Raw genomic sequence first — 27,500 nt, forward strand, 5'->3', positions numbered from 1 at the left:
CCAGGAGAGGAAAGGGCAAAACAGTGGGGAGCAGAGACCTGAGATCTGTATTTTAATGGTAAATGATGACAGAGTGATAATTTAACTAACATATATGCAAACCTGTAGATGTATGAACAATGACTGCATGTATGCTACATACATACATGCATACATAACCAGACTCGGTGGACTAATGGTGAGAGTGTCCATTCTGTGTCCCGGAAATTGGGAGTTCAAATCCCAGCTGAATCATGCCAGACGCTAAAAAATATAAATTATAAAGGGTTAGCCGGCCGCAGGTCGCCCGGAAACGACACGGGGTTTGGTACAAAGCGATTCATGTTGCGGTGCTCAGAGCGAGACGATTCCGCAGCTTGGAATCCTTTGGTCGGAAGTGAAGTGGAGCCGCTTCCGGTCATGGCGGCCGGCCCGTGTGCTGGCCGGGGCCCAACCAGAGTGCCCAATTCGGGTGACGACACCGCTTCAGGGTCGTCGCCCCCGCCCTGCACCACCGGATCTATACACCGGATATAAAAGGACAGGTCACGGGGCGGTGGTAAGGGAGAGTCGTCGTCGTTCCTGGTGTCGTTCCAGAGTCGTCGTCGTTCCTGATGTGTTGTTTCAGAGTCATCGTCGTTCCTGGTGTGTCGTTTCAGAGTCGTCGTCGTTCCTGGTGTGTCGTTCCAGAGTCGTCATCGTTCCTGGTGTGTCGTTCCAGAGTCATCGTCGTTTCTGGTGTGACGTTCCAGAGTCGTCGTCGTTCCTGGTGTGTCGTTTCAGAGTCGTCGTCGTTCCTGGTGTGTCGTTTCAGAGTCGTCGTCGTTCCTGGTGTGTCGTTTCAGAGTCATCGTCGTTCCTGGTGCGTCGTTCCAGTGTCGTCGTCGTTCCAGAGTTGTCGTCGTTCCTGGTGCGTCGTTCCAGAGTCGTCGTTCCTGGTGCTTCGTTCCATTTGTCATCGTTCCAGCCTTCATTCCTGTCGGCTTGTTCTGTCTGGCTTGGGATCAACAACCTACCCATTCGCCTGCTCGCTCCGTCCTTCTTCACCAATTTGCCTGCTGGCTCCGGCCTTCTTTACCAATTCTCCTGCTAACTCCGCCTCTCTCCACCCATTGGCTTTTGGCTCCCCTCAATTCCCTCCCTTCACACCCGACAGTCGCATCTCATTCTCTGGACCAACGCTCGCTGCACGAAGTGCCACGAAACAAGAGACGACGCGCCAGCTGTCAGGGAGGTATCGCTCAGTGGAGCATCCCCCCAAAACGTATTGATGGCACGATTGGGCAATCGTGAAACGTTTTGAGACTGTTGGCCTCATCTCCTCTCCTTTTTCTCTTCACCAACTCTTCGTGTGTGTGTGTGTGTGTGTGTGTGTGTGTGTGTGTGTGTGTGTGTGTGTGTGTGTGTGTGTGTGTGTGTGTGTGTGTGTGTGTGTGTGTGTGTGTGTGTGTGTGTGTGTGTGTGTGTGTGTGTGTGTGTGTGTGTGTGTGTGTGTGTGTGTGTGTGTGTGTGTGTGTGTGTGTGTGTGTGTGTGGGTTCTGACACCTGGCCTCGTTTAAGGTAAGATTATAAAATAATTATATTGTGATAACTCTGCTCTGTGTCTGCTTTTTAAAGTTGCTTTTATATTGCCACACCTCTCACATTTCTTCCTATTCCTGCTACAGACAACAATAAAAGCTATATTCACAGTGCCACATATCTTTCCTCGCCTGCTTATTAATAAATTCCTTTGTAGAAATATTCCCAGCTCGTTTTCAGCCGGTATATTCATATACATTAGAAATATTCAGCCGGTACGTCCTTGGCAGTGCATCCGGTCCTGTAAAGTGATCTGATTCAGACAAGGCGTACTGAGGGCGTGTTCCCCGGTAATTAAATCACATAATTAATTAGGTAACCTGGTTATCCCATAGACGGGAGGACCCTTGGTCACGCAGTTGAGTTATTGGCGTTCACGATCGGTTAGCGACCCGCCGCGTCACGGAATTATCCGTGTGCAACAGCCTGTAATTCCGGGGAATCTGGTGGTAACCCGAGATAGCCCCCCCCCCTGGTGGTATTCTCACCCAACCCCCGCCCCGCAACAATATATATATATATATATATATATATATATATATATATATATATATATATATATATATATATATATATATGTGTGTGTGTGTGTAATATATTTATATTCAATATAATTTGGGCGGTTGGGATTGCACATTTTTAAAGAAGAAGAAGGTGCTTCCAACCAAAAGTAAAAACTGCCTGCTCTCGTGGTTTTTGCTCAAATTAGTGGAGTCGATCTCCTTTTTACTTTTGCTTGGAAGCGCCTTCTTCTTAAACAAAAAAATATATATACAATACATATATATGTACTAGTCGTAATGCCCGGTGTTGCTCGGGCTAGCAATAAAGCCCGGTGTTGCCTGGGCTTTCTTGCAAATTTCCTGAATAGCTGTTAGCTGTTAGCGGTTAGCGGTTAGGGTTAGGGTTAGCTGTTAGGGTTAGTGTTAGGGTAGCTAACCCTAACCCTAACCCTAACACTAACCCAAACCCTAACCCTAACCCTAACAGCTTGGCGTAGTGGAGGTAAACAGCGCCCGGGGCAAAGTGGAAATTTGCGTCCCCCGTAGGCCTTAAACTTGAGTGGATTTGAATGGAAAATCCCATAAGGGATATCGATTTAACGTTTTTTTCGAATATCGGAAGTATTATGGAAAAAATTTTTAGCCAATGACCTAAGTTGGACCAAAAGCCATAATCGTACCGAATTTGAATGGAATCCGTTGGAGTTTGTGAAAATGCATCAAAACGAATTTTGAGGGGCCTCTTAAGGAAGACAATAATATCATTAGTATGTGTGCCAAATCTTTTCATTTCATGCAGTAACAAAAATCTGATGGTGGAACAAAGAAAGGGGTGTGCCGAAATATTAATATAGATGTATGTATGTATTTATATATATAGATGTGTGTATGTATATATATATATATTTATATATATATGTATATATGTATTAGGGTGGTCCAAAAACAGCAAAAAAAAAACAATTTCAGATATTGTCTCCATAAGCCTTAAATTATTCCACTATCATTCAATAACACGCACAAAAAAAATTTAAGTTGATCGCATGTGATTTAGAGGTCGCTCCATATGACGACTTTTAGTTTCACGAATTGGTTAAATTAGGGTATGGTCAGGTACGATTACGGGTACTTCTGGATGTCCGAGGTGGAAATGGAGTGCATTTTCGAACTCTATGGGGTCGATTTACTCTAAGAAATGACTGCACCGACATTGAATTCACTACCATTTCGAAAATATGACCGAAAACAAGATTTGTCATTACTGGAGTTGAGTAACTAATCCTACTCATTTCGATATTTTCTAATCTATAATTAATTTGTTGTCCGTCTCAACATTTCTTAGAGTAAATCGACCCCACTGAGTTCGAAAATGCAGTCCTTTTTCACCTCGGAAGTTCAGAAGTATTCGGATTCGCATCTCACCATACCCTAATTTTTCAATCAATGGAATTACAAACTGTTCGAATATTTCGTCTCATTTACCAAATACCACTATCATCTCCGCCTCTATTGCTGTCTCCACTCCCGCCTGAACTTATTTCTAGCCGGCCCAACATCCAGTGTTTTAGATTCAATGATTCACGAAAAATATGTTAGTTATTTATTTAGTTATTATTATATTAAATTAGGGTATGGTGAGATGCGAATCCGTACACTTCTGAACTTCCTCGGTGAAATGGACTGCATTTTCGAACTCAGTGGGGTCGATTTACTCTAAGAAATGTTTATACGGACAACAAATTAATTATAGATTAGAAAATATCGAAATGAGTTGGATTAGTTACTCAACTCCAGTAATGATAAATCTTGTTTTAGGTCATATTTTCGAAATGCTAGTGAATTCAATGTCGGTGCAGTCATTTCTTAGAGTAAATCGACCCCATAGAGTTCGAAAATGCACTCCATTTCCACCTCGGACATCCAGAAGTACCCGTAATCGTAGCTGACCATACCCTAATTTATTCAAGTCATGAGACTAAAAGTCGTCATATGGAGCGACCTCTAAATCACCTCCGATCAAGCTAAAAACTTTATGCGCGTTAATGGATCATATTAGAATAATTTTAAGCTTGTGGAGCAACATTATATTTTTTTTCAACTTTTTTGGACCACCCTAATATGTGTATATGTGTGTGTGTATGTATATATATATATATATATATATATATATATATATATATATATATATATATATATATATATATATATATATATATATATATCCGGATGCAGATATATATAATGTTCTTGTTTTATTCAGTAAATAAAAATGGGTACCTATTTGAGGGACATTTGAAAATGTATATTTGGCAGGTAAATAAAAGTTCAAATTCATTCAGTTTCGAATGTGTCTACTGTGTTCTTTTGCATTAATGGTGTAGTACTCCAAATTGTAAGTTCCACAAATCCTAAATTTTAAGTGATCGATGTTCAAAGGCATGTAGGTGTAATCCAAACCTGCATATTTTTGAGGTAAAACACAAGTAAGGCGCAGAGCATGTGCGGCATTGTGCACAACAAAGCAACTGATGACAGGCTCTTCTTCCGCCCCTTTTTACTCTGCTTTCCCATTTGTTATGTTATGTTCGAGTGAGCTGTTGACGATGATAAATCTCGCTTCTAGTTTGTATGTTAATATCTCTGATAGCTTTGAAGTCTAATGCAGGCGGATAACACATATCACAATGCGGAAATTAATGTCCTGTGTGAGAAAGCCCACTTTTTTGTTTTCTGCCTTTTTTTGCTTCTTGATCCTGAATCTTTACTTTTTCAGATGAGTTAAGACCATCTTTACAAGTGTTTAGTTTATACATACTTGAAAAAAGAACATTTGTCAAACAACTTTCAATACAAATTTCTCATAATTACTAAATTATATTCTGGAAGTAACCAGAAATATTGCAAAATCTACTGATTTATTTTATTTTCCACTCAGTTTAAAGTCCAACAACAACATTCCAACTTGGCACCTTTTTACTCCAATCAACTTTTCAAATTATCTGTTCACCTGAACAACCATTACATGGGCATGTATAATAAATAATTTGTTCCATGTCAAGTCATTATACAATCTCTTAACCAATGTATTGCTTAATAGTCACTTGTAAAGCATCTGTGACAGTAAATAAAGCTATTGTTTTTTTGTTTTTTTTAAGTCAAAAGGAATGTGAAAACTAAAGGTATGACATCAGGGTGTGACCTCCACCATGAACGTGGATGGAAATTGTTTTCACCCCTGCCTGTTTGTGTATTTGTCTGTGAGCAGGATATCTCAAAAAGTTAATGACCGATTCAGACAAAACTTGGTGGACAGTTTGGGTGTGTGACAAGGACGAACTGTTTAGATGTTGAAGATCCGAATACGATAATGTTTTTCAGTGATTCTTCACTATTGAGAGATGGGACCAAAAATGATGTACTGTCGGACACCACTATTCGCGGTTTATAATTTGTGACATTCTTCAATTTTTGCAGGGTTTTATTCATTGTTTTTTTGTGGGCGTATTTCCGGGGTTTTTAAAAAAAAAATTGCGGATGTATTTGTAGTTTTTCGTGGCTTTTTCATGGGATTTTTTTATATTTTCCCTTCGTGAATCATGAACCACTGGGAACCTATGCCCCCTTTTTCCGTTGAAATGATGCCCCAACATTCGTGGCATTTTTCAGGAATGTCTCCCCTGCAAATAGCGAGGTCCGACAGTATAAGCACGATATCTCAAACAGTTATGAACGGATTCAGATATAACTTGGTGGATGAGTTTGGTTGATGACAAGAACAAGCCGATTCAATTTTTCTTAACGTCCGGATGCAGATCCAGCCTATCAGTGGGATACAAACTGTAAACTGTTCAGGCTGCTGGAGGTATCTACTGAGTGCCGTTCTCGTTTGATAATGCGCTGCTAATTTATACTGACTGGGAGATGGTAACAGCTTTTTTGAGATGAGCCATGCCCTAATCACTCCAATTTATTATGATGGAATATATCATGAAAATGTAATTATCAGGAAATGTCAGATTCTTTTTCCCAAAAATATTTTAAAATTTATTTTCTTTGCAAAACCAAAGTCGATCTCAAAAAAATCAACAAAGTGATAATTCCTTTAATTTGTTTGATCGATATTTGTGTCTTTACACTATTTATTGTAAGGGAATACACTAAACTCAAATTTAATTGTTCATGGTCATATATAACAGTCACTTAAATATTTGCACAATGACATCGATTGCGCTCTTTTATGACATACAGTAGAATCTGGATAATAAGCATATGTTCCTATTTTTAGATTTAGTGGAGCACATATGCGCTTATTTTCCAGATGTGATTATATTCAATAATCCATGACGTGTGCTTATAATGGTAAATGTGCTTCAGGTTGGCTGCATCGATGTCAGTTTTTACATCATTGCAATTTTAATTGTCCGTACCTCGGAAACAAATTCCAAATACACTTTTTCAGTCCTCAAGCACATATCTGTTTAAACTCCACAACAAATTTGTTTTCCATGTCTGGGTAAAAGGCTTGTCTTCCACTTCCTATCTTCTTCGAACCTTTTGCACTCTGAACAATAATTTTCTCATTCCTCACCATTCATATGAAAGTCCTTGAGTGTTAAGTCCGAATTTATTACACGTCTGTTTATGGTTCTTGTAGTTGTAAAACGTAGTTCTTGTAGTTCTTGTAGTTTTTACAACAAGAGTTGTAAAACGCGATAATTTCAATCTCCTTTTCATGGGTGATCGACGCTTCGCTGCCTGTCCGTTTTGATTGTGATGGAAAATGTTGTTTTATGACTATCATAAAGCGTCGTAAAACACCCCTTTTTTGACCCTTGTCGTAAAAAAAACCTCTTTACTACCCTTGTCGTAAAACACCCTTTTACGACCCTTGATGAACAACATTGTTTTAAATGTACATCTCTTATAAGTACAAGTCCCAGACGTGTAAGAAATTTGGACTAAAAGTTTATGTACCAATAAAACACATAATACTGTTGTGTTTGAGTTGATATTATTGCGGCCATGGGTACCAAGACACCAGCTTGTCACTCAGGGGGATTAATCCCCGGTTGTCCTCGGTAGAGCCGGACCTGGGGCTACCGCTCACAATTAACGTTGTGGTACGGTGGGTTGTTTTAAAACCACGAACACCACCCAGTCAACCACGAATTCCAGTGTCTGCCGTCTAATTATTCCGTTTAACTAGAGGTCACGTGGTTACCTGAGCGGGGAACGCGCCCTCGGCAAAGCACCAATGTTATCTGATTAGATTTTAATTAGGGTGGCCGAGCGTTTTAACTGCTGGTGCGTGCCGACGATTTTTTGGTCGAATCTGTGGTAATTACCTCCCAGTCTATCTCGGTTGAGACAATGCAAGACCAATGGAAGGAAAGGACAAACACGGACAGGTTGGAAATCGACAAATAATTTATTAATAATAAAATAAATAAATAAAAAGAACTTTTTATTTTCTCAGGTAAATAAAGAATGAATTTCAAAGCAAAATCAATCAAAATGCCAGGAAAGAGACAAAGAGCAGATGCTTATCGGGGGTTGACTTACTTACAGCTAAACACAGACAAGGGTACCCAGCAGATCATTCAGGGGAGGAGAGGGGGAGAATCGTATCGCTCACCAGAAAGTCGTCCGTGAAGCGAAAACGTCCTGAAATGCGTGCGTGTCACGTCCGTCGCCAGCACCCAGCTTTGCCATGCACCCTCTCGCGGGGCAGCCTTGAATGCCAGTCGAAGTCTGGAGGCACCGAGATCATCCGTCGCGGGTTTAGAACCTGGTGTTGTTGGTAATCGACCCATGCCTCACTTGTTGGCGGCGCTGCTCACACCCACACGCGCACCACACGCTCGCTTGCCGAAGCACTGGGAAGGGCGAATTGTCTCGTTGGCACTGGTCAGACAAGCGCTTCTTGCTTGCTTCTCTCGCCCTTTGCTTTTACCTCTCTCCTTTCGCTTTTCTCTCCTCGTGCTTTTCTCTTCAGACTTTTTCTCTTCAGAACGTACCTCTCGCTCATTTTTATATTGCCGGGCCGTCTCTGCGGGGTGCCGTCCGCCCCAAGCTCACCCCGCCCCACTGGGGCACGGTTACCTTGACGACCCATGCGCTCTCAAAAAAGGCGGGCGTCGGAGCTCACGAAAGAATGTTGCTGAGTAAAAATGAGGGCGGGCTTCCGAGCTCGTAAAAGAATGTTGCTGAGGAAAAATGAGGGTGGGCTTCAGAGCTCATGAAAGAAATGTGTGTGAACGTGTCTGTCATAAATAAAAAAGTTTCCCATAAGAGAGGGGATCTATCCTTTACCCTTCTCAACACATCACATTTAAAATCCCATTAGACATAGGGACGGGGCTAATCTGAACATGCATTTAAGGAAATAACTGTCTGAGGACCTGGATGTGTGGATGCATTCATCAGACCCAATTCTAAAATCCGTAACAATATTTTCAGTTTTCAAAGCCTTATGATGACATTTTGATATGCGCTTATTTTTACTGGAGAAATCAAATGGTGAGGCCCGTGTGCCCTTATTTTTCATATGTGCTTATATTCAAGCATTGACTTATTATATCGACATTCTACTGTATGCTTCCTCATCATTGTTTTGATAAGTCCAATCCACCACCAAAAATTACGTAAAGCTTGGAAAATCATTTACATTGAAGCCATTGTCACCGATTATAAATCCAATATTGTTTTTTTTTATATCAAGGATAAAGTAGTTGTTGCAAAAATTGTGGTTTTATGGTTTGTACATTGATATAACTTCTTATGTTTGAGGTTTTTGTTTGTTTAAGGAAGGTTAAAAGTGCAAGCCAATATGAACTTTGAAATAACTCATTCTGTCCAGAATTCTCGGTGTACTTGTGCAGAAACCGCAGGAAGCATCGGCGTTCAGGGCATCATAACGTATACTGAGTGTCGGAGATATGTATTGTTACTTAAAATGGTTCACAAAGTTTCCAAAATAAGCTGAAAATGCTTGGAAAAGCACATGAGAGAAAGGACTGTGACTCTGCACAACAAAAGACTTGAAGAACTTTCCCAGCTCATTGAACGGGAAGCTGCTCGAACTGCTAACTCCCGACCATGGAGGCTGATGAAAGGCCAAAATGGACAAGTGTTTGCTTCACAAACCGATGACGGGTCACTTCCAATGAATGATTGTTTATCTGGATTAGGTGCTTCTGAATACTGATGGGAAGGGCATATCTGGGTACAGGGAAAGTTTAAAATCATGATATTGTTGTGGTTGACGAAATTCGCAAACCACCATTCAGGTCCCTTAGGTGAGATATCTCTGTAAGTATATGTGTAGTTAGGCCCAAACCCGTTGTTTCGAGGGAATAAATGTCATTCATTCGGGCTGCGACCCTTCTAGATAGCCGTTTTTCTTTTACTATCTTTATTTTGGACCAGCCGCCATTACTACCACCACCAACCACGTCTCAACAGCCATCACACAACAACCACCAGCCGCAACGCCGCTTCACAACAACAACGCCAACAGCCACGACCTTTACCGTCACATCTCGCTCTCGCAACCATCGCATCACCGCCATTTCCGCGCCGCTTGTGGGCACCGATACTGGACTCGTGCAGGGCGCGCACCGAGCAGCGTGTGCAGAAACATCACAGCCTTTCCGAAGAAAACGGATCAAAAACGACTCACGCCCACTTCTGTTCCGTCCTATCGGCGAGCGTGGGGAGATTTGGCCCCGCCTCCAGGTGCGTTGGAGTAATATCGCTATATGCAAATTCATGGATCAAAAAGCATTCACGCCCACTTTTCCTCGGTCCAATGGGGAGCCAGCCAGAGGTGAAGGGTCGAAGGTAAAGGGTCGAAGGCGAAGGAGCGAGGCCCCGGGGGCTATAAAAGGGCCGCGTTCGCTCGCCGAAGAGGGAGTCGGTGGAGTTGGGAACAGCCAGTCAAGAGAGGAGTCGGAGAAGGCAGTTGGACGGAGCTGTGGAGAGTTGGAGAGGTGGTGACGGCGAAGGCAGTCGAGGGGGTGCTCGTGTCAGAGTCGGGGAGCTGCGGAGAGGAGAGGCCGATAACGCGACCGAGGTCGTGGTGGAGACGCTCGTCGCGGGACCCGAGCCAGGGAGATATCCTCCTTCCACCGAGCATCAACAACCCCCTCCTGTTTCCCCCCGCGCTGAGATAGTGCGAGAAGGGGGCCCCGTTCCCACCCCATTCCAGACACTGTCCGCGAGGCCCGCGGAGTCGGGGCCCCACCGCCATTTTGCGGCTCATCATCAGACGAGTAGGCCCGACGCGGTCTCGGCCCCAGGCCCGTCTGCCCCCATCATCCTTGAGGGTGGTCCTTTTCTTTTGCTTTGAGTATATGTGTTGTCGGCGCCGTCTGTGAAGTAAAACTGTATAAGTGTTGCCGTGTGCTCGGTAGTTGGTTAGCTCTGCATTGTGTTTTGCTTTTACATTTGCTTTTTGTGTATTATTGTGTGTTTCTTCTTCTTTTACATTTGCTTTTGGTGTAATTGTATATGTGTGCTTTCCGTTCATCACGAAATAAATGTGCTTTATGTTGAACTGTTTTCCCGTTTCGCTTCGTCTTTTCCTTTATTGAATCTCCATCTTACTTCACGTAAAGGGTTGGTCGTGGGCTAAAACGCCCGATAATTAATCGAACCGTCCAGGTTGACGATAACACCGCTCGGTTATCCCGATAGTACGGAACGGGTCGCTTAAAGTGGCCCGTGTCCGAAGTCGACCTGCGGCGAGGTGCGATCGCCCGGTCTACCCTCCGTGTGGGTACTTAGGTAGGTCGAATTTGGCGAGCAACCCTATCCCACGCGGGGGGCCGATTGGCACGATCGTGGTGAGGCCGAAAGGCCCACCCGTGACTGGTTCCCGGCGTTAGTCCGAGAGGGTCACGACGGGATTGTCCGTCCGGTGGGCGACGTGCCGCGATTCGAGTTACGTGGCCGTTCGCACGCCGGCGGGCGCGAATCCGCAACAATATTTACTATTAATCAGGTTGAGAGGTGGGGGAGCGATGGGAGCGGCAAGGGCTGTTATGGCTGTTACAAGTACTGTATATTGTTTCTTTGGTTCAATAAGTATGTGTGTGTGTGTGTGTGTGTGTGTGTGTGTGTGTGTGTGTGTGTGTGTGTGTGTGTGTGTGTGTGTGTGTGTGTGTGTGTGTGTGTGTGTGTGTGTGTGTGTGTGTGTGTGTGTGTGTGTCATTGATTGTTATCTCCATAATTTGGGTTTCAGAAGGTTGAACGGAGTCCTCCGAGGACCTGAAGTATTGACCTTCATTTCGTTGAAGGATCGTGATTCATGGGCTAAATTGTGTTGGTGTCAGAGTTTTGTTCTGAGGACTCTTTTTCAGGATTGTTACTGAGCCCTGGACAGCCTCTAAATGTAGTTTGTTTGGTAATGTTCCCAGAGATGGTTGGTAGGATATCTGTAAGGTTCTTCTTTATCATTGCCGTTGCTCCAATTAATTATCACTGGTACAATTTTGGCACTCTCCAGCTTCCAGGATCTTTTAATTTCATTCTTGAGGTTTTTTGTTGTTGTTGTAAACACTGTCGAGGCTCATATGAGGGCTTACACACAGAGAGTACAATGGGGGGAGGTAGAGGGAAGGAAAATGCAGTGTGAAACAGACATGAGATCTGTGGAAGGGAGAGGGATGGGTGGGGTACACAGGGTAAACAAGATGGACACTACAGGGACTTTCAGGAAGGAAAGCAGGAAATTTGAAGGAGGTGGGTTTGGGGTGGTTCAGCAGAAGTAGAAAAGATCGTAGTTTTGGATGGGGGAAGATAAGAGATAGTAGTGAACAGCTGTTTTGAGGACCTGAAGGGAAGAGGTGAATTGAAGAGAGTGTGGGAGTTTGTTCCAAAGTTGGGGGAAAAAAAGAGGAATGAAAGAGTGAAGGTGAGCAGTGATTCTTAATTTTTGGTAGTTTTACCAGAAGGGGGTTGCTGGTGGACCTTGAGTCCTCTGTGGAAATATGGGGGGGGACATGTCTCAGACAGAGCAGGAGGGGGGGGGGGGACGAGGCCAGAGAGGAGAATGTAGAAGACAGACCACCTGTGGTGAGAGAGTGACAGACGCAAAGACTCAGCCACATCACGGGAGGTACCAATGATCCAAAATGCCTTGGTTTCCACAGTGTGAAGCCGAGAAAGGTGAGAGGTGGGAGCAATAGCCCAGAGGGGAGAGCAGTACTCCATCAGGCTGCAGGCGAAAGCTTTGTATGTGGTCAGAAGCTCAGGTGTGCCAATGGAGGACTTTGCATAATGGAGGATGCCCATTAGGCGACTGGCTTTGGAGGCCAGTTTGGAAATGCGGCTTTCCCAGGAAAGATCATGGCAGATATTGAGACCCAGAAGCTTGAATGAAAGGAATTCTTCAAGAGGATTGTTAAGAAAGTAGATGGGGGGGAGCTGGGGGACGGTTTCCAGATGGTCCTTTCGCAGAGACATAGTGAGGGTGTAAGATTTGTCAGGGTTGAAATACATGTTTCAAGTGTTGGACCAGCTTGTGATTTTATCCAGATCTGCAGAGAATGAAGAGGCTGCTGCTTGCCGATCTGAGGGATGACAGATGGTATGGCAGAGGGTCTTGATTTGATATTGGTCTTTTTCTTGATTTCTGCTTATTTAGACCAAAATCACTGGCTCCTGAAACCTCATTTAACAATGCCTTCTTTTACTTATTGTATCTGAGTACTATGTCCCATCTCAGTGCCTTTTTTTTTTCTTCTTCCTGTTCACGCTGGATGGAATAATCAGGCCGCTGTTACTGCGGCTGCTGATTGTACTAACAAGAAATGATAGGAATCCAACACCTCTCAGTCTCATCCACGGATGTGTTTTGTATTTCCCCCATTTCCATGAGACAATTTTCATTCAGGAACATCACAATTATGGTTAACGATGTTGAAATTGCAACTGTTACATCTAAAAGCTGAAAATTATTTCAAAAGACTATTTGAATCACAGATTACATGCTAGTAACGGCAGGTTTAAAAGTGACCTGCAAGCAGAAACGGGTCCGTGTAAACACACACGCAGCACATGTGCAAAAAGGCCTCATTGGAACGAATGCATATCATTTCAAAAGTCACGTATTTCAGAAGTTGTGCAATAACTTGTGGGCTGCAGTGATTTATGGGTGATCTTTTATCATCCGTGATGGATGCAAGTTCCATAATCCAAGTACTACATTTGAATGAGTGATGCATATTTGAGTAGAACAGCAACATATTTCAAACTTGTATTTTCTTTTTGGGAACTGGATGGTGTGCTTTACGTCTGAATGATGTACACCCGGTGGCCTGCTCACAGCAAGCTACCCATGCAAAAATAGCATTCTTTTCCTGGAGTAATTCTCTACAGACTACTGTAGTAGGACCTGTTACCAATGATAGTATATGAGATGACAGTACGACTCTCATCTACTATAGTTCCAACTGCAGCATTTTTGCCAGGGTTACCTTGTAGATTTTATACAAGGGGTGCTTGATATTGGTCTGAGGACCTACACAAAGTCTAATCTTACCATGACAATAATGGCATTTCTTGAGGGTAATTATAAAAACCACCCTGAAATGGAGTTAGACAAACTTTTGAAAAATTACTGTGAACATGCAATATTGAAAATTGTTATGCGTTGTTAGTTATGAGTCAACAACCTTCCTTCATCTGTCCTTTCCCCTTCCACACACCCTCTTCAAAAAAAATATTCTGATCCCTTATTACAAACATGGCACATGGCACCCTTCCATATTTAGCTTCATCATGTGGTCAATTCTCATCTGGTACAAATCTTTAAGCACGGTGAAACCACAGAGTGAAAATGCAGTTGTGTGAAAGGATTGAGAACATGTGCTATTTGCATGCAGAGTATCCTTAGCAAATATACCTGGAGGCACAACCAAGTCCTCTCAGAACTGGCAAACTTTTAGATCATGCCAGATGCAGAACTAATAAAGGAAAGTCAGTAATACATTTTTCCTCATTGAAAGCCCAAAGGTCAATCAGAAACAGAACAACCCGAACATCCATCCATCCATCCATTGGGACCATACTTTGTGCAGAGCATTGGTGCTGCCGAAGCAGTTTCCTGGGCTATTGGGCACAATCCTGGATGGGCCACTATTCCGACACAGGATACCAGCAGCTGGTACTCATTTTGCCAACCTTGGAAGGATGACAGGCAATCAACCCCACATGGTATTAATTCAACAGCCAGGCAGGATTTCAACTCGGTATCCTAGGATCCCAAGTCCACCACCCTAACCATTAATCCAACAGCAGGCTAACCCCAACCATTACCAAGAATATGCAAAGGACTGGCAATACGGGACTTTTGTTATGACAGGCAAAAATACAAAGCAAACCAAGGGTCAAGCACTGATTTAATTATGGGTGGGGCAGGGGCAGCAAAGGAATATTGTTGCGGTTGAGGAAATTCGCAAACCACCATTCAGGTCCCGTAGGTGAGATATCTCTGTAAGTACATGTGTAGTTAGCCCCAAACCCGTTGTTTAGAGGGAATAAATGTGATTCATTTGGGCTGCGATGCGACCCTTTAAGATAGCCGTTTTTCTGTTCTATCTTTATTTTGAACCAACCACGTCTCAACCGCCATCACACAACATCCACCAACCGTAATGCCGCTTCACAACAACAACAACGCCAACAGCCACGATCTTTACCTTCACAACTCGCTCCCGCAAACATCGCATCAACGCCATTCCAAACGTCGCCATGGCCATGGACCAGAACTTTAAACCCTCCACCACCTTCGCCTCTCCTTCTGCGGCCATTCCCGCACCGCTTGTGGGCACCGAGCGTCAGGCTGCCCTGGCCTTGTGCGGGACGCGCGCCGAGCCGCGGGTGCAAATAGCGGCCTTTCCGAGGAGAATTCGGATCAGGAATGATACACGCCCACTTCTGATCCGTCCAATCAGCAAGCGCGGGGCGGTTTGGCCCCGCCTCCAGGCGCGTCGGAGTAGAATCGATAAATGCAAATTCGAGGATCAGGGGAGACTCACGCCCCTTTTTCTCCGTCCAATGGGCGAGCGTGGCTCCACCCCCGAGCTCGTTCTGATCCAGAAATTTGCATATGGGTTCTCCTGCCGGACTAAAAAGCGCCGAGCGCTGGGCGAATTTAGTGAGTTGGAGAAAAGGTCAGGCAGTCAAGTCGGGTCTGGAGAGGAGCAGTCTGTGGAGCCGTGAGTCAAGTTGGGTCTGGAATCTGGCAGTCTGTCGGGGTTCGGAGTCTGTCGGGGAGCTGCAGAGAGGGGAAGCCTGAAGCGCGGTCGAGGTGGTTTGCTGCAGTCGGCTGAGGAGAATTGGGGAGGAGGTCGAATATCTCGGGTCCAAGGCAAGGAAGACGGCGGTCGGCGACGAGCTCGCAGTGGAGTCGCTCGTCGCGGGACCCAAGCAAGCCAGCTATCCCCTTTCCCCAGAGCATCAACAATTCCCCCCTTTTTTTCCCCCCGCGCTGAGATAGTGCGAAAAGGGGGCCCCGTTCTCACCCCACTCCAAGCAGTGCCAACGAAACCCGCGAAGGAGCGCGGAGTCGGGGTGCCGCGTTTTGCGGCTCATCACAAGACACGGGTAGGATCCACCCGGTCTCGCGGCCCACAGGCCCTGTCTGCCCCCTTGTCTTTGAGGGTGGCCCTTTTCTTTTGCTTTTGAGTAAATGTGTTGTCGGCGCCGTCTGTAAAGTAAAACTGTGTAAGTGTTGCCGTGTGCTCGCGTAGTCGGTAGTAGATCTGCATTGTTGTGTTTCTTTTGTTAGATCTGCTTTTGGTGCATAATTGTTGTAATTGTATATGTGTGCTCTCCGTGTGCCGCGGAATAAATTTGAATTATGTTGAACTGTTTTTCCCGTTTCGCTTCGTCTTTCCTTTAATTGAATCTCCATCTTGCTTCACGTAAAGGGTTGGTAGTGGGTTTAATATGCCCGATAATTAATTGGAACCGTCGAGGCCGACGATAACACTGCTCGGTTATCCCGATAGTACGGAACGGGTCGCTTAAGTGGCCCGTGTCCGGAGTCGACCTGCGGCGAGGTGCAATCGCCCAGTCTACCCTCCGTGTGTGTACTTAGGTAGGTCGAATTTGGCGAACAACCCTATCCCACGCGGGGGGCCGATTGGCACGATCGTGGTGAGGCCGAAAGGCCCACCCGTGACAAGCTCCCGGCGTTAGTCCGAGAGGGTCACGACAGAATTGTCCGTCCGGTGGGCGACGTGCCGCGATTCGAGTTACGTGGCCACTCGCACGCCGGCGGGCGCGAATTCGCAACTATATATATATATATATATATATATATATATATATATATATATATATATATATATATATATATATATATATATATATATATATATATATATTATGAACTCAACCAACGCCCCCCCCTCCCTCCCCTCAAACCATGGACAAGAAACATGTGTTGGCATTAATCATTACTTGGGTCACCATGTTCACTTGCGGTGTGATGCCTCAAGGAAGGTAGCTGCCAACATGCAGGCACAAGGGTGATGGAGGATGGAGCGCTCAATGCTATGAGGTCCCTCCAAGTCTGTGGCTTTGTGTTCTCGCTGACCTCTGAGGTCTCAGCTCAAAGCGTTCCGCACTTGGTGAACTCCCTGCTGGAGTCATGCCGCAAAACAGAGGTGACCTGGCCTCACTTGTAACAAACGTAGCCGTGATCGAATGAACTTTTCTGGCAACCCTTCCGTCTCATGTTTCCTGTGTAGCATCAATCCGTCCTCAACCCCTCCACCATCTGAGGTGCCATGAATATCTTTCGCTTCTCAAAATGTCAGGCATTCAGGCTCATCTGTGAAATCCCTTCATTGCGGATTTCTGATTCAGTGTTCCAAAGGCACTCCACAAAACAGGAACAACCTCCTCTCCATCATCACCATCACCAGTCTCTTTTTTTCCTGCCCAACAGCCAATCACAGGATCTCAAATCTTATGTCAAACCATATAAGTCAAACTTTGGGGCTGAAAAAGACGAAGGAGAGGAAGAAGCAGAAGAGGTCACAGACCGTGATGCTTTCAAAATGACATCTGACCGCAAATGATGCTTTTTGTGCATGCACTGTGTGCGTTTTCAGTGACTCACTTCCGAAAGACAGAGTGCTTTTAACCTTTAACCTTAACCTTTTAACCTAACCCAGCATGACATCTAATTCAAGTTGTCTTTTTAACATAATTTTCATGATTTTGACGAAAGAATGATGATTTCGGAATGTTTAACCATAATTGTTGTTCCTGCATGCAAATCAAACTCCTGGAAATATAGTAAATATGACAAATATCTGTGAACGAGAGGTGTTGAGTTACTACAATATCCTGTTGATACCAGTGAGCGGTGACACACACACACACACACACACACACACACACACACACACACACACACACACACACACACACACACACACACACACACACACACACACACACACACACACACACACACACACACACACACACTGTCCTTTTCAAAATGAATGCAAAAATGTAGTATAATTTTAACTTGTGGCCTGCAACCAAACCACAAATATCTATATATAATTTGCGAGCAGGGCTATCCGGCATTGCCTGAGGGTCAGGAGGTCCCCAGAACTGGGTGAGTTTTTCTTGGTAGTGGTTTTGGATGTGAAAAAATAACAAACAAAATGTACAAATGAAGTTATTTTTAACATTTCAACGCCACAATGCACAGGTGCTGCAACCCCTGTGTAGTTTAGTTTTATTTTAATCCCCCCCCCCCCCCCCGTGCAGCCTATGGTGCAGGGTAGGGCACGTTTGCAAAATTTGGTGATTGGCCCTGCCATTTTATTTTTCTACGATTTTCAGACGTACACACAATACATAGAGAATTTTCTTGTTAATTTTGGGGAGATTTTTTTTGTCTTATTTCTGGAACTACACAGAGAATTCCCTTGAGTAGAAGGAGGGAAGGGGGTAGTTTAAAACCTTGTCCAGATTCTGAAGTTCCTATACCTAAAACGTTGGACCTCTAAAGTGTTCCAGTTTGGCCGTGAAAGAATAACGTACAAACACACGTTTATATTTGTACTTTAATTTATTTACTTGAATTTACCTGAAAACATTTACAACAGCTCCCACTCCCACCCCCGCAACATGATTAATGATAAATATAATTATTTTAAAAGTTGATTTTAAACTTGCCCTGTGCATTCACAAACCCCAACAAATATGACATTCCACACCGTCGGGAGTCTACAGTACAGTCAGCTGCACCATTTCAGTCCCGTTTGTGAGCAAATAATTTTTCCAACTTTTTAGTTGTGCCGAGGCATGCCCTTTTCTCTCAGGTACTCTTCCAAGTATTTTCGGCTTCTTTAAGAACCTCTGAGCCATTTTTTTTCTTACAATCCTTATCTCACACACACAATATACGTCAGCATGGCCGCTGTTGCCAGGGGTTTATGCACATGCACGCAAAGCTTTCTAGGCCAGATCTTGTCATTTTGAAAGTCCCTTATTGGCAACAGGTCTTGGTGACATGAGGATGTATCATGAGTGCATTGCAAGAACAGGATTGAGACCAGACTGGATCCTTTCATTGGATGCATCCACAATATGCCATGGATGCATCCATCTAAAACAGTCTTGACAACTGAATTGAGTACCCTAGGACTTATGAATGAGCAAAAGCCATGAGCACAAGATGGCAAAATATGAAGAATTTGTGAAATAAATCCAAGCCCAAAGGTTCAGAACATGACTGTTTGCACTGGATGTCAGGTGAAGAGGGTGTGTTGGTGCAGTGGTGTATAGTCTCTTCAAACAGCTAGGACTATCAAGTCGGTGCCGTTCAAGAGTGATCAAGGCAGTTGCAGAAGCAGCTGAAAAAGCATCCTGCTGGATATGGGTGAAGAGAAGATAGAAATGTGAATAAAAAAAAACTGAACCTCAAATATTGAAGGATTAAAAATACTACTGAAAAGACAAGATGTGTGGCCTCGTGGTAATGTTTGCAGAAAATTGATCTAAAAAGGTGTTGTTGATCGACAAGAGACAATAGGGTTAGTGGTTGCTATTTGACCAGAACAGGAATGCCATGACCAAAATGACCAGAACAGGTCATATCTCTGCATTGCCAGCAGAGGCTCGACTGATCCCCGAATGTGGCCCAGCCCACTTGAAGTGTAAGGAATTTAAGAGCCCACCCACCTATGATTTCTCTGGATATTCCCTGCTGGATTTGCTCCAAGTGAGTTTGCAAGTAGGATTGGTTGATGAAAATGTACTTAGTGATTCACAGGCCTTTTGCAAGTGCTTCACAGTTGGGTTCACAGTTGAAGTCCCCCCCCACCCCCCCCCCTGCAGTGTTTGCATTAAATAATGGGAGCTGATAAATTTTCTTAAATTGATAAATTTGTTAAATCCTCCGATATTTTTTAAGAAGTATATTGTTCACTGTCGGATTGTCATTGCAGATGAGTGGCTTGATTCTGGGCCTGGTGGGAACGCTCGGTCATATCTCTTCCGTTTCTGCTGCCTGCCAGACGTTTAGTCCCATACCATCCAACTACTCCCAAATCATCCAATTCCTAGTGGGTGTAAATTATATGCTTTGTGAATGTTACGAATGCAATGAGTTCAACACTCAAACCTTGTAAACCAGTTAAACTTCTGTCATTTAAAAAAAAATTCTTTCTGATGGTGTTCTGAATGTGTGAATTGTGATAATGTTGGGTAATCATTTTCTTTTAATACATGAATGTGTTTTATGGTGTCAAGTAAATGCAGCATGAGTGGTTGAATGTTTTAATGTACAGGTACTCAGTTCATTCATGCTATCTATGAGTTTCTAAAGAGCAAATCTAAGTAGGGAAGCACTGAAGACGTCATGGTTTTGACATGACCAGTGACATCTAGAACATTCTCAAAGCCTTCATGGGACTATAATATCGCAGGATGTCGCCAGAAAGTTCAGGCACTCTCGTAGGTTTGCTGAGACGGACAGACAGACTGAGAGAGAGACATAAGCTATGAAGGAAGTACCGAGAGCACATAAACGGCAATGCCACAAGGAGCCCAAGTGAAACCAGCTTGAGTCAACACGTTTAAGAGACCGTGGCATATTGTGATTCACTTTAGTGTGAATGTGTTTCTGGGAGATTATATAGATGTTCGACTACCAGGCGATGAAGTGTCATCTATGCATTATTCCTGCATGGAGTTCCCGAGTGAATTTGGATTTCTGCTCGTGTTGTGTGCCTGGTCTGGAGAGGGCCAACAGAGTGTCACTGCAACTTAACGGTGTGGAGCAGGAGCGTTTCACGAGTAAAGAGGCTCTTGTACTTGAAGGTTCACCTGAGTGGCATGCTTGGTCTGGCAAGAACTTCAAGCTGCTGCTATTTCACGCTGCCATTGCATGCTGAACCATCGCAGCTACCCATCTTTTCATCCTCAATAATTATTGTCGGAACATTGGCATTGAGGAAGAGGACTCTTCCAGGATCTGGTACTTTTTTCAGGACTATAGAGGACATCTTGTACATACAGTACCTTTATTAACAACTACGGCAGGGTCAAACATTTTATGAACACTAGCAAGTTACCCGTGACTGCACGCGATTCTAAATGGGGTAGGAATGGAGACAGCAAAAATGAAAATGGTGTCTTCTATCATTGAGCTCGCAAGCTGGGATTATCAATTCACATATAGTGCCACACCTGATGCAATGTAAATGCTCTAATGGTGGTGAGGTGCTCCATTTGAAACTGTTTGTTCAATATATGTAGCTTTTTGATGCCTCGGGTCAGTAATAATAATTTGTATTGGTGTCAACGCCAGTGACCCATTGCAAATTAATAGGATTTTCCTGTAATTTCTGAGAGTTGGTCAAATTGTAGCATTCCTCCATGTGGTTTTATCTATTGTGCCGTTTTCGTTCAAACCCAAATATTACATATCTTTTTTTTAACATTATCAATCCATGTAATTTTAGGATGTCCTCTCGGATTTTTTCCTTCTACCATGAGCTTTGTTGCTTTCTTTACATCTTCATCTTCTAACCTTTGTTACACATAATCAACCACATACCAATCAAGTCTTCTCTTACTCAGTTCTTCTTCACCGATATAGATGTCTAATCTGATTTCTGAGCTCATAATTCTTTTTTATGAGATGATCATTCATCCATTGTATCATTGTCATTTGTTCTTCCCATTCTATTTACATTTTCAATCGATGCCCACGGTTTGCTTTCATACATCAATACCGGTCTGATACAGGCTTTATAAACTCTATCCTTTACAGATAATGGAATGTTTCTGTGCTTCCTGATGCCACCTCATTGTCTCCACATATTCCAGGCTGACTTAATCATTGATCCAACAGCTACTTCTGATGCCTCGATCATGTCTCCAACCGAACAGAAACTTTTGCCTTTTTCTACAATAAATTCTGAGCACAGCAGCATTTTTTTCATCTTTTTCTTGAAATTATTGATCTTGACATGTTTTACATTTGAAAATCTCAGCTTTTGTTTACAAATTTCCCATGATACATCTTGTAACCAAATATATAACTGCTTACATTGAAATAAATTCCTTCCAACTTCGTTCCCGCTGAGTGAATAAGGCCATTGTCCGCTTTATTTCCCCTCTCCTTCTCTGCCACTCACCATAACCTGCATTTTGTTGATGTTAATGCATAAACGTTTCTTCTTATTGCACCTTTCTTTTTTTGAAACGTATTTTTCTTTTCTTTTACTTTGGGCATTCAAAAATAATTCATTAGCATACAATAACTCACATCTGAATCACAACCTTTCATTCGTCAATTCTTCCATCACTATTTCAAATAGTAGCGGAATTAAAAACTGATCCCTGGTGTAATATAACCTTGACTTCAAGCATTTCACTTGATCCCAAGTTGGTCTTTGCCATTGATCTTAATTTTTTTTTTTTTAATTTTGTTTCTTTACATTCCCATGATTGCCTGGTGTTGGTTTAGTGGTTAGGGTGGCGGCTTGGGATCCTAGGATCCTGAGTTCAAGCCCCGCTGGCTGCTGAATTATACCAGGGGGTTGACTCAGCCTGTCATCCATCTGAGGTCGGCGAAGTGAGTACCAGTGTACTGGTCCCGGTGTATGCCCCGGTTAGAATAGGTATACCATATCTCTGTGTGTCGTAAGAGGCGACCAGGGTTGGCGTCAGGAAGGGCATCCGGCCATAAAAAAACATTGCCTCAAGAAAAAAGCCTAACCCCTGCACAGCAGGGAAAAATGGCTGTAAAAACAGGTTTTTTTTTTGTTTTTTTTTTACATTCCCATGATTACTTTAACCATTTCTTCAGGCACCAGTTGCCTTCTGAGAGCCCATTGAACAGCTGCTCTTGCGACTCGATCATGGGCTATCTCTAGATCAACAAAAAGGTGATGGTTTCCTTTTCTTTGACAAATACATTACTTCTCTTGGCATTGCCTCAAAATATAAAATGCTTCTGTTGATCTTCCTGGCATAAAACAAACTTCTTCTTGTCTCTGTTTTCAACGACCTTTTCAAAAACTTTCAATGCTTTCTCCATTAGTTTAACTCCTCTTTTCAATGCACATAATAAAGGGTCCCCCTTCATCTTGAACAATTGTACAATTATGTTATTTGCCAAATCTTCAGGGATCACTCCTCCTTACCAGATCTTTCGACACAACTTCGTCGTCTATGTAATTCCTATATCTATAGCCACTTCTATCATTTCATCGAAGAAACCAGTTGGACCTGCTGCCTTTCCTTTCTTTCAACTTCTAATAGCTGATTCATCTTCTTCTGGACCTTAAATTTTATTATAATCCACATCATTTACCCATTAATTTTCTTGATTCAAGAGCTTTACAAAGTAAGCTAGTTGATAATTAATTCCTGTTGTAAGTTTTGATTTGTAATTGAAGCAAGTACTCTTGCCATGTCATCCCCCATCCCAGCCTGGCCCATGATCTTTATTACACCCATTATACCTCCCTATGACCTAACCCCCTTACTTACTGGTTTAGGTGAGGGTTTTTTTTTTCTTCTCTCCACTCTCACTCTCACTCTTTCTCTCATCTCTCTCTTGTTGACTCTCTCCCACACCGTTAAATGAGACTTGCTCTTGTGGAGAAATTTTATTTATGAAGATTGTGGTGGATGTTGATCTTGTATCTTACCTGTCTGAGAATTGTAATATTTCCCTTTTTTGTCATGCCTTTTGCCACAGGTACTGAATCTACCAAAAGACTACAAGGTGGAAATGGTTGTGAATATTATATCCTCAAACATAGAGGTAAAGCTCTATCACTTCTGGTTATTCTTTTGGTAGATGCATGGCTCTTGTACTCCATGATCTACTTCAAAATATAAAGATACTGACTAGAATGGTCTTTTCTCCTTGTTTTATTTTGCTGTGCCTGTAATAAGTTTTATTGGGGTGTTTTGTGCAAAGATTTATGTGTCTATAAACAATGCTCTGCCACATGGTTTGTTCTACCTACTTGATTTTACTTTACTCTTTCCTTACTCTGTTCTATTCTTTCTTTGACTAATTTATGGAAGTCTATTCTAATGCTTTCAGTAACACTTAACTGATCCGTGGCTCCGTGCGTCCACAAAAGGGGGAAAAGTATCTCTCGTGTGCTTTTTTTTTTGTTTTTCTGTTAATAATAACGTTTTTCGCTTTACACATGTGTTCCAGAACGCCTCTTCTACTCCCAAAGATTTGCCTCATCGTCTATCATAATTATTTGTTGTCTTTTATCTATTTTTTTTATATTTTTTCCTTTCACCTCCCACTCCCATTTCAATTTCCGAACCACGTCACAACTCCCAATTTGCCCTCTCCAACTACACACAGCCAACAACCCCCAATCACACTCTCAACGTGATATTTGACTCTATTTGCTGATTTTGGCTTACAGAAATGTGACCAGATCAGCCTTGAGGGCCAGCTCACATCCAGAAAAATATAACACCCCATCCCTGCTCACCTTGTCCCTCATCCTCTTCACCAGTGCTCTCCTGCATTGGTTTGCCCCTTTCTTATCTATCAATATCGAAGGTCTGCACTCCAACTTCATAGATTTGTCAATCCAGGCTGCTGTAGATACTGTACCTCGAATATTATATTCACAACATCTCCTCTGACATTTTGTATCTCAACACATTGACACAAGGCTCTCCTCTCACCCCTGTGTTCACACTCTTCCTCATCTGTAAAGACTTGAATTGCCATCATGCCTACTGGCTTGGTATTTTATGCACTGCTACATAACTTAGCAGCTAAGCCATTCTGTTAATTGACTGGACTTACTCAGTCTTTTACTTTTCCAACACATTTTCCCAAATGGCAACCGTTCATAACTGAACTATGTAGTGTCGAACCTTTCCTCAAACTTGTTCTGCTCCTTTTTCTCTGCTCACCTCGGCTATACTAACCAAGTGTCGGTAAAATTGTGTCTCTGTCATTAATTAGAGAACCCCCAAGGTGCAAATGTACGGCAATTTGCTAAATCGAGTAAGTCTAGGCTAATAATTGTTTTCTCCAGTCAAAACTGGTCCATCATCACATCAGCTGTAAACGTTGGCTGCTCCTGTAATTTCTTCTACATTCCTTCTCCTCTACACAAATTCATGCAATCCCCCAGTCAACTTTTCTGTCAATAATCTTGATCCTAGTACACCGATGTGTGTGGTGAGGCCATTGCAAGAAAACAAAATGCATCATCCTGGAAAGCAAAACCCTATTGATGGTAACCTGCAGAGTTCCTGCACAGCTTGGAACCATTGTGATCTTTCCTACGAAAAGCCAAGACCCAGCATCAGGTTCACCTGCAATCCAAATTCTCCAGCCTCTCGGCATTCTTCAGAGTTTCGTTCTTTCTGGTCAGTTCTATCTTTGGTGCACATCATCCTTCCATTCCTTCTCTCTTGATGGACAGATTCATGTTGGACACTGCTTGGGGGAAAAATAGTTCTTGAACTCTGTTTTCACTCAAAAGGCCAAAGTCCCAAATCCATCCCTTCCTCTGCCACTTTCTCCCATTACAGAATGTTTCCAACAGCAGGTGGAGTTCTTCCCTGCTATAGTGGAGAAGTTTCTTACCCAGTTTGACAGTTTTCTATAACTGGTCCTGAGGCTTAAGTGCTGTCAATGTCAGTGACTGTGCTTCAGTCCTATCATACCCCCTCACCTTTCTTTTGCAGGTTCTTATTGGATGAGCAACTTCCTCCATTTTGAAAAGTTGCAAATATCACTCGTATCCATCAAAAAGAAAATTTCCTAAATGAATCCCTTCAACTGCAGACCTATCACCCTACTCCGCATCATAAGCAATCTATTAGAGTCCATCATTGTGGCCGACCTCAGGCACTATCCCTTCTCTAACTCGCTCATCTCTGGCAACCATTTTGGCTTCAAACGTGGCTATTTAATCTTAGATATCTTAGTCCTTCTGACACAATAGTGGAAGGATCCCCTTGAGCAATAAGCAAGAGGTTTGGGCCATTTATCTGACAATCTCTTAAGCCTCTGACACTGTCAGCCATCTAGCATTGATGTCTACCTTGTCTTTCTTTGGTACTCGGGGGGGGGGGGGGGGGGGCTCTGCCAAAGTGGTTGTCTGATTTCCTCTAACTGAAAACAGTGTGTGGCCCTTGGTGGTGTCCTTTCCCTTCATGCTGAGGTTCCGCGAGGCATTGTCTTTCGACTGTTATTTTTAATCTATACTAATGATCGATCTGATTAGCTTGACAACCAATTATCATTTTGCTGATTAATTCCACCTTATTCAGAAAGATATCATTCTTGTGAAGGGCTGGCCTCTTCTGAATCCCTTTCATCAGACCTGGATAAATTGAACCTCCGGTCAGATATTTGGAATGTGATGGTCAATGCCAACAAGACACGCCCTCTCACACTGTCTCTCCACAACGATTAGCAATCAAATTATCCAGTCCACTTCTCTGGACAGCCACTGGAAGAGGTGCAGTCTCCAGAACTCCTTGGCCTGACTATTTTCCATACCTTTCAAAGGAGAACCATACCATCAAGCTGTCATCAAAGGTTATATGCCACCTGGGTATTCTTTATTAAGACATTCTTGAGCTGCATCAAATTCATCATGGTGTATAAGACTTTCATGTGGTGATCCATGGAGTGTGACTCCCCACTCTGGGATGGTGGGCCTCTTGAGTCGGTCAAAAATTAGGCTTTCCACACCTTTGGAATCTCAAGACAAGAGGAAGATACCCAAGGACTGACACTCTCCCACTGGCAAGAAGTTGGTTGGTTTTCTATTTTTATACAACCTCTGGCCTTGTTTCTCCTACTCTCTTGTACTTCTGCTCTCCCCAAGCCACCCCAGGTTGTACACATTCCTGAAACCCTTGCCAGCTCCCCTTCCTCAAGTCCAGGCTGCTTACCCATCTGCATTCATTATTCCAACTGTGGCATTGTCTCCCTGTGTCTGTTGTCTCATCCTCTGCACTTCAGTCTTTCAAATGCACTGCCCATCATTACCTTATGCATTCGACCATGCTTGAACACAATCTCCTCTGCAAACGTTGATTATTTCCCTTTCTGTTTCTCTCTGGGCCATTGTTGTTTTTTTTGGTTGTTCCTCCTTTCCTCTGTGTTTTTCCATACCCCCATGGTAGTTTTTAAACCTGTTGCCCTTTGTTATTTTGCTCCTCTATGAGCTTAGACCCTTGTATGTAAAATATGCAATGTGACTGATTATATCTTGGATTAGTTGAATTTGTCTACTATTTGAAAGAGCACATATCTCTGCCAGGCTGAACAGTGTACATTTTGTATCCCACTGATGGGTACGATCTGCATCTGTACTTTAAACAATATCTAATAAGCTTGTTCTTGTAACCGAACAAACTCATCCACCAAATTTCCTCTGAATCCATCCATAACTTTTTGAGATATTGTAATATATATATATATATATATATATATATATATATATATATATATATATATATATATATATATATATATATATATATATATATACATATACATCCACTGATAAGCCAAAACATTAGAACCACCTGTCTAATATGCCGTTGGTCCTCCGTGTACCGACAAAACAGTGCCAACACACCAAGGCATGGACTCTACAAGACCCCTAAAGGTGTCCTGTGGTATCTGACACCAAAACATTAGCAGAAGATCCTTCAAGTCCTGTAAGTTGCGAGGTGCAGCCGCCGTGGATCGGACTTGTCGGTCTTGCACATCCCACAGATGCTCAATCGGATTGAGATCTGGAGAATTTGGAGGCCAGGGCAACACTGTGAACACTTCATCATGTTCCTCAAACCATTCCTGAACAATGTGTGCAGTGTGGCAGGGTGCATTATCCTGCTGAAAGAGGCCACTGCCATCAGGGAATAACA

At 43.1% G+C, this 27,500-nt stretch overlaps 1 protein-coding gene across 1 annotated transcript in view; it reads left to right on the forward strand.

The window, feature by feature from the left end:
• The window catches only part of LOC147035423 (uncharacterized), a 105,780-nt gene that overhangs the window by 8,828 nt on the left and 69,452 nt on the right, over nt 1-27,500 (forward strand). The window contains exons 2-3 of the mRNA XM_085898213.1: nt 19,550-19,666; nt 23,317-23,382. Coding sequence (XP_085754339.1) covers nt 19,550-19,666; nt 23,317-23,382 — 183 coding nt within the window. The remainder of the gene's footprint in view (nt 1-19,549; nt 19,667-23,316; nt 23,383-27,500) is intronic.

Source organism: Eptatretus burgeri, chromosome 1 (assembly GCF_056783735.1).
Source record: "Eptatretus burgeri isolate ZD-2024b chromosome 1, Ebu_testis_v1, whole genome shotgun sequence".
Taxonomy (NCBI): Eukaryota; Metazoa; Chordata; class Myxini; order Myxiniformes; family Myxinidae; genus Eptatretus; species Eptatretus burgeri.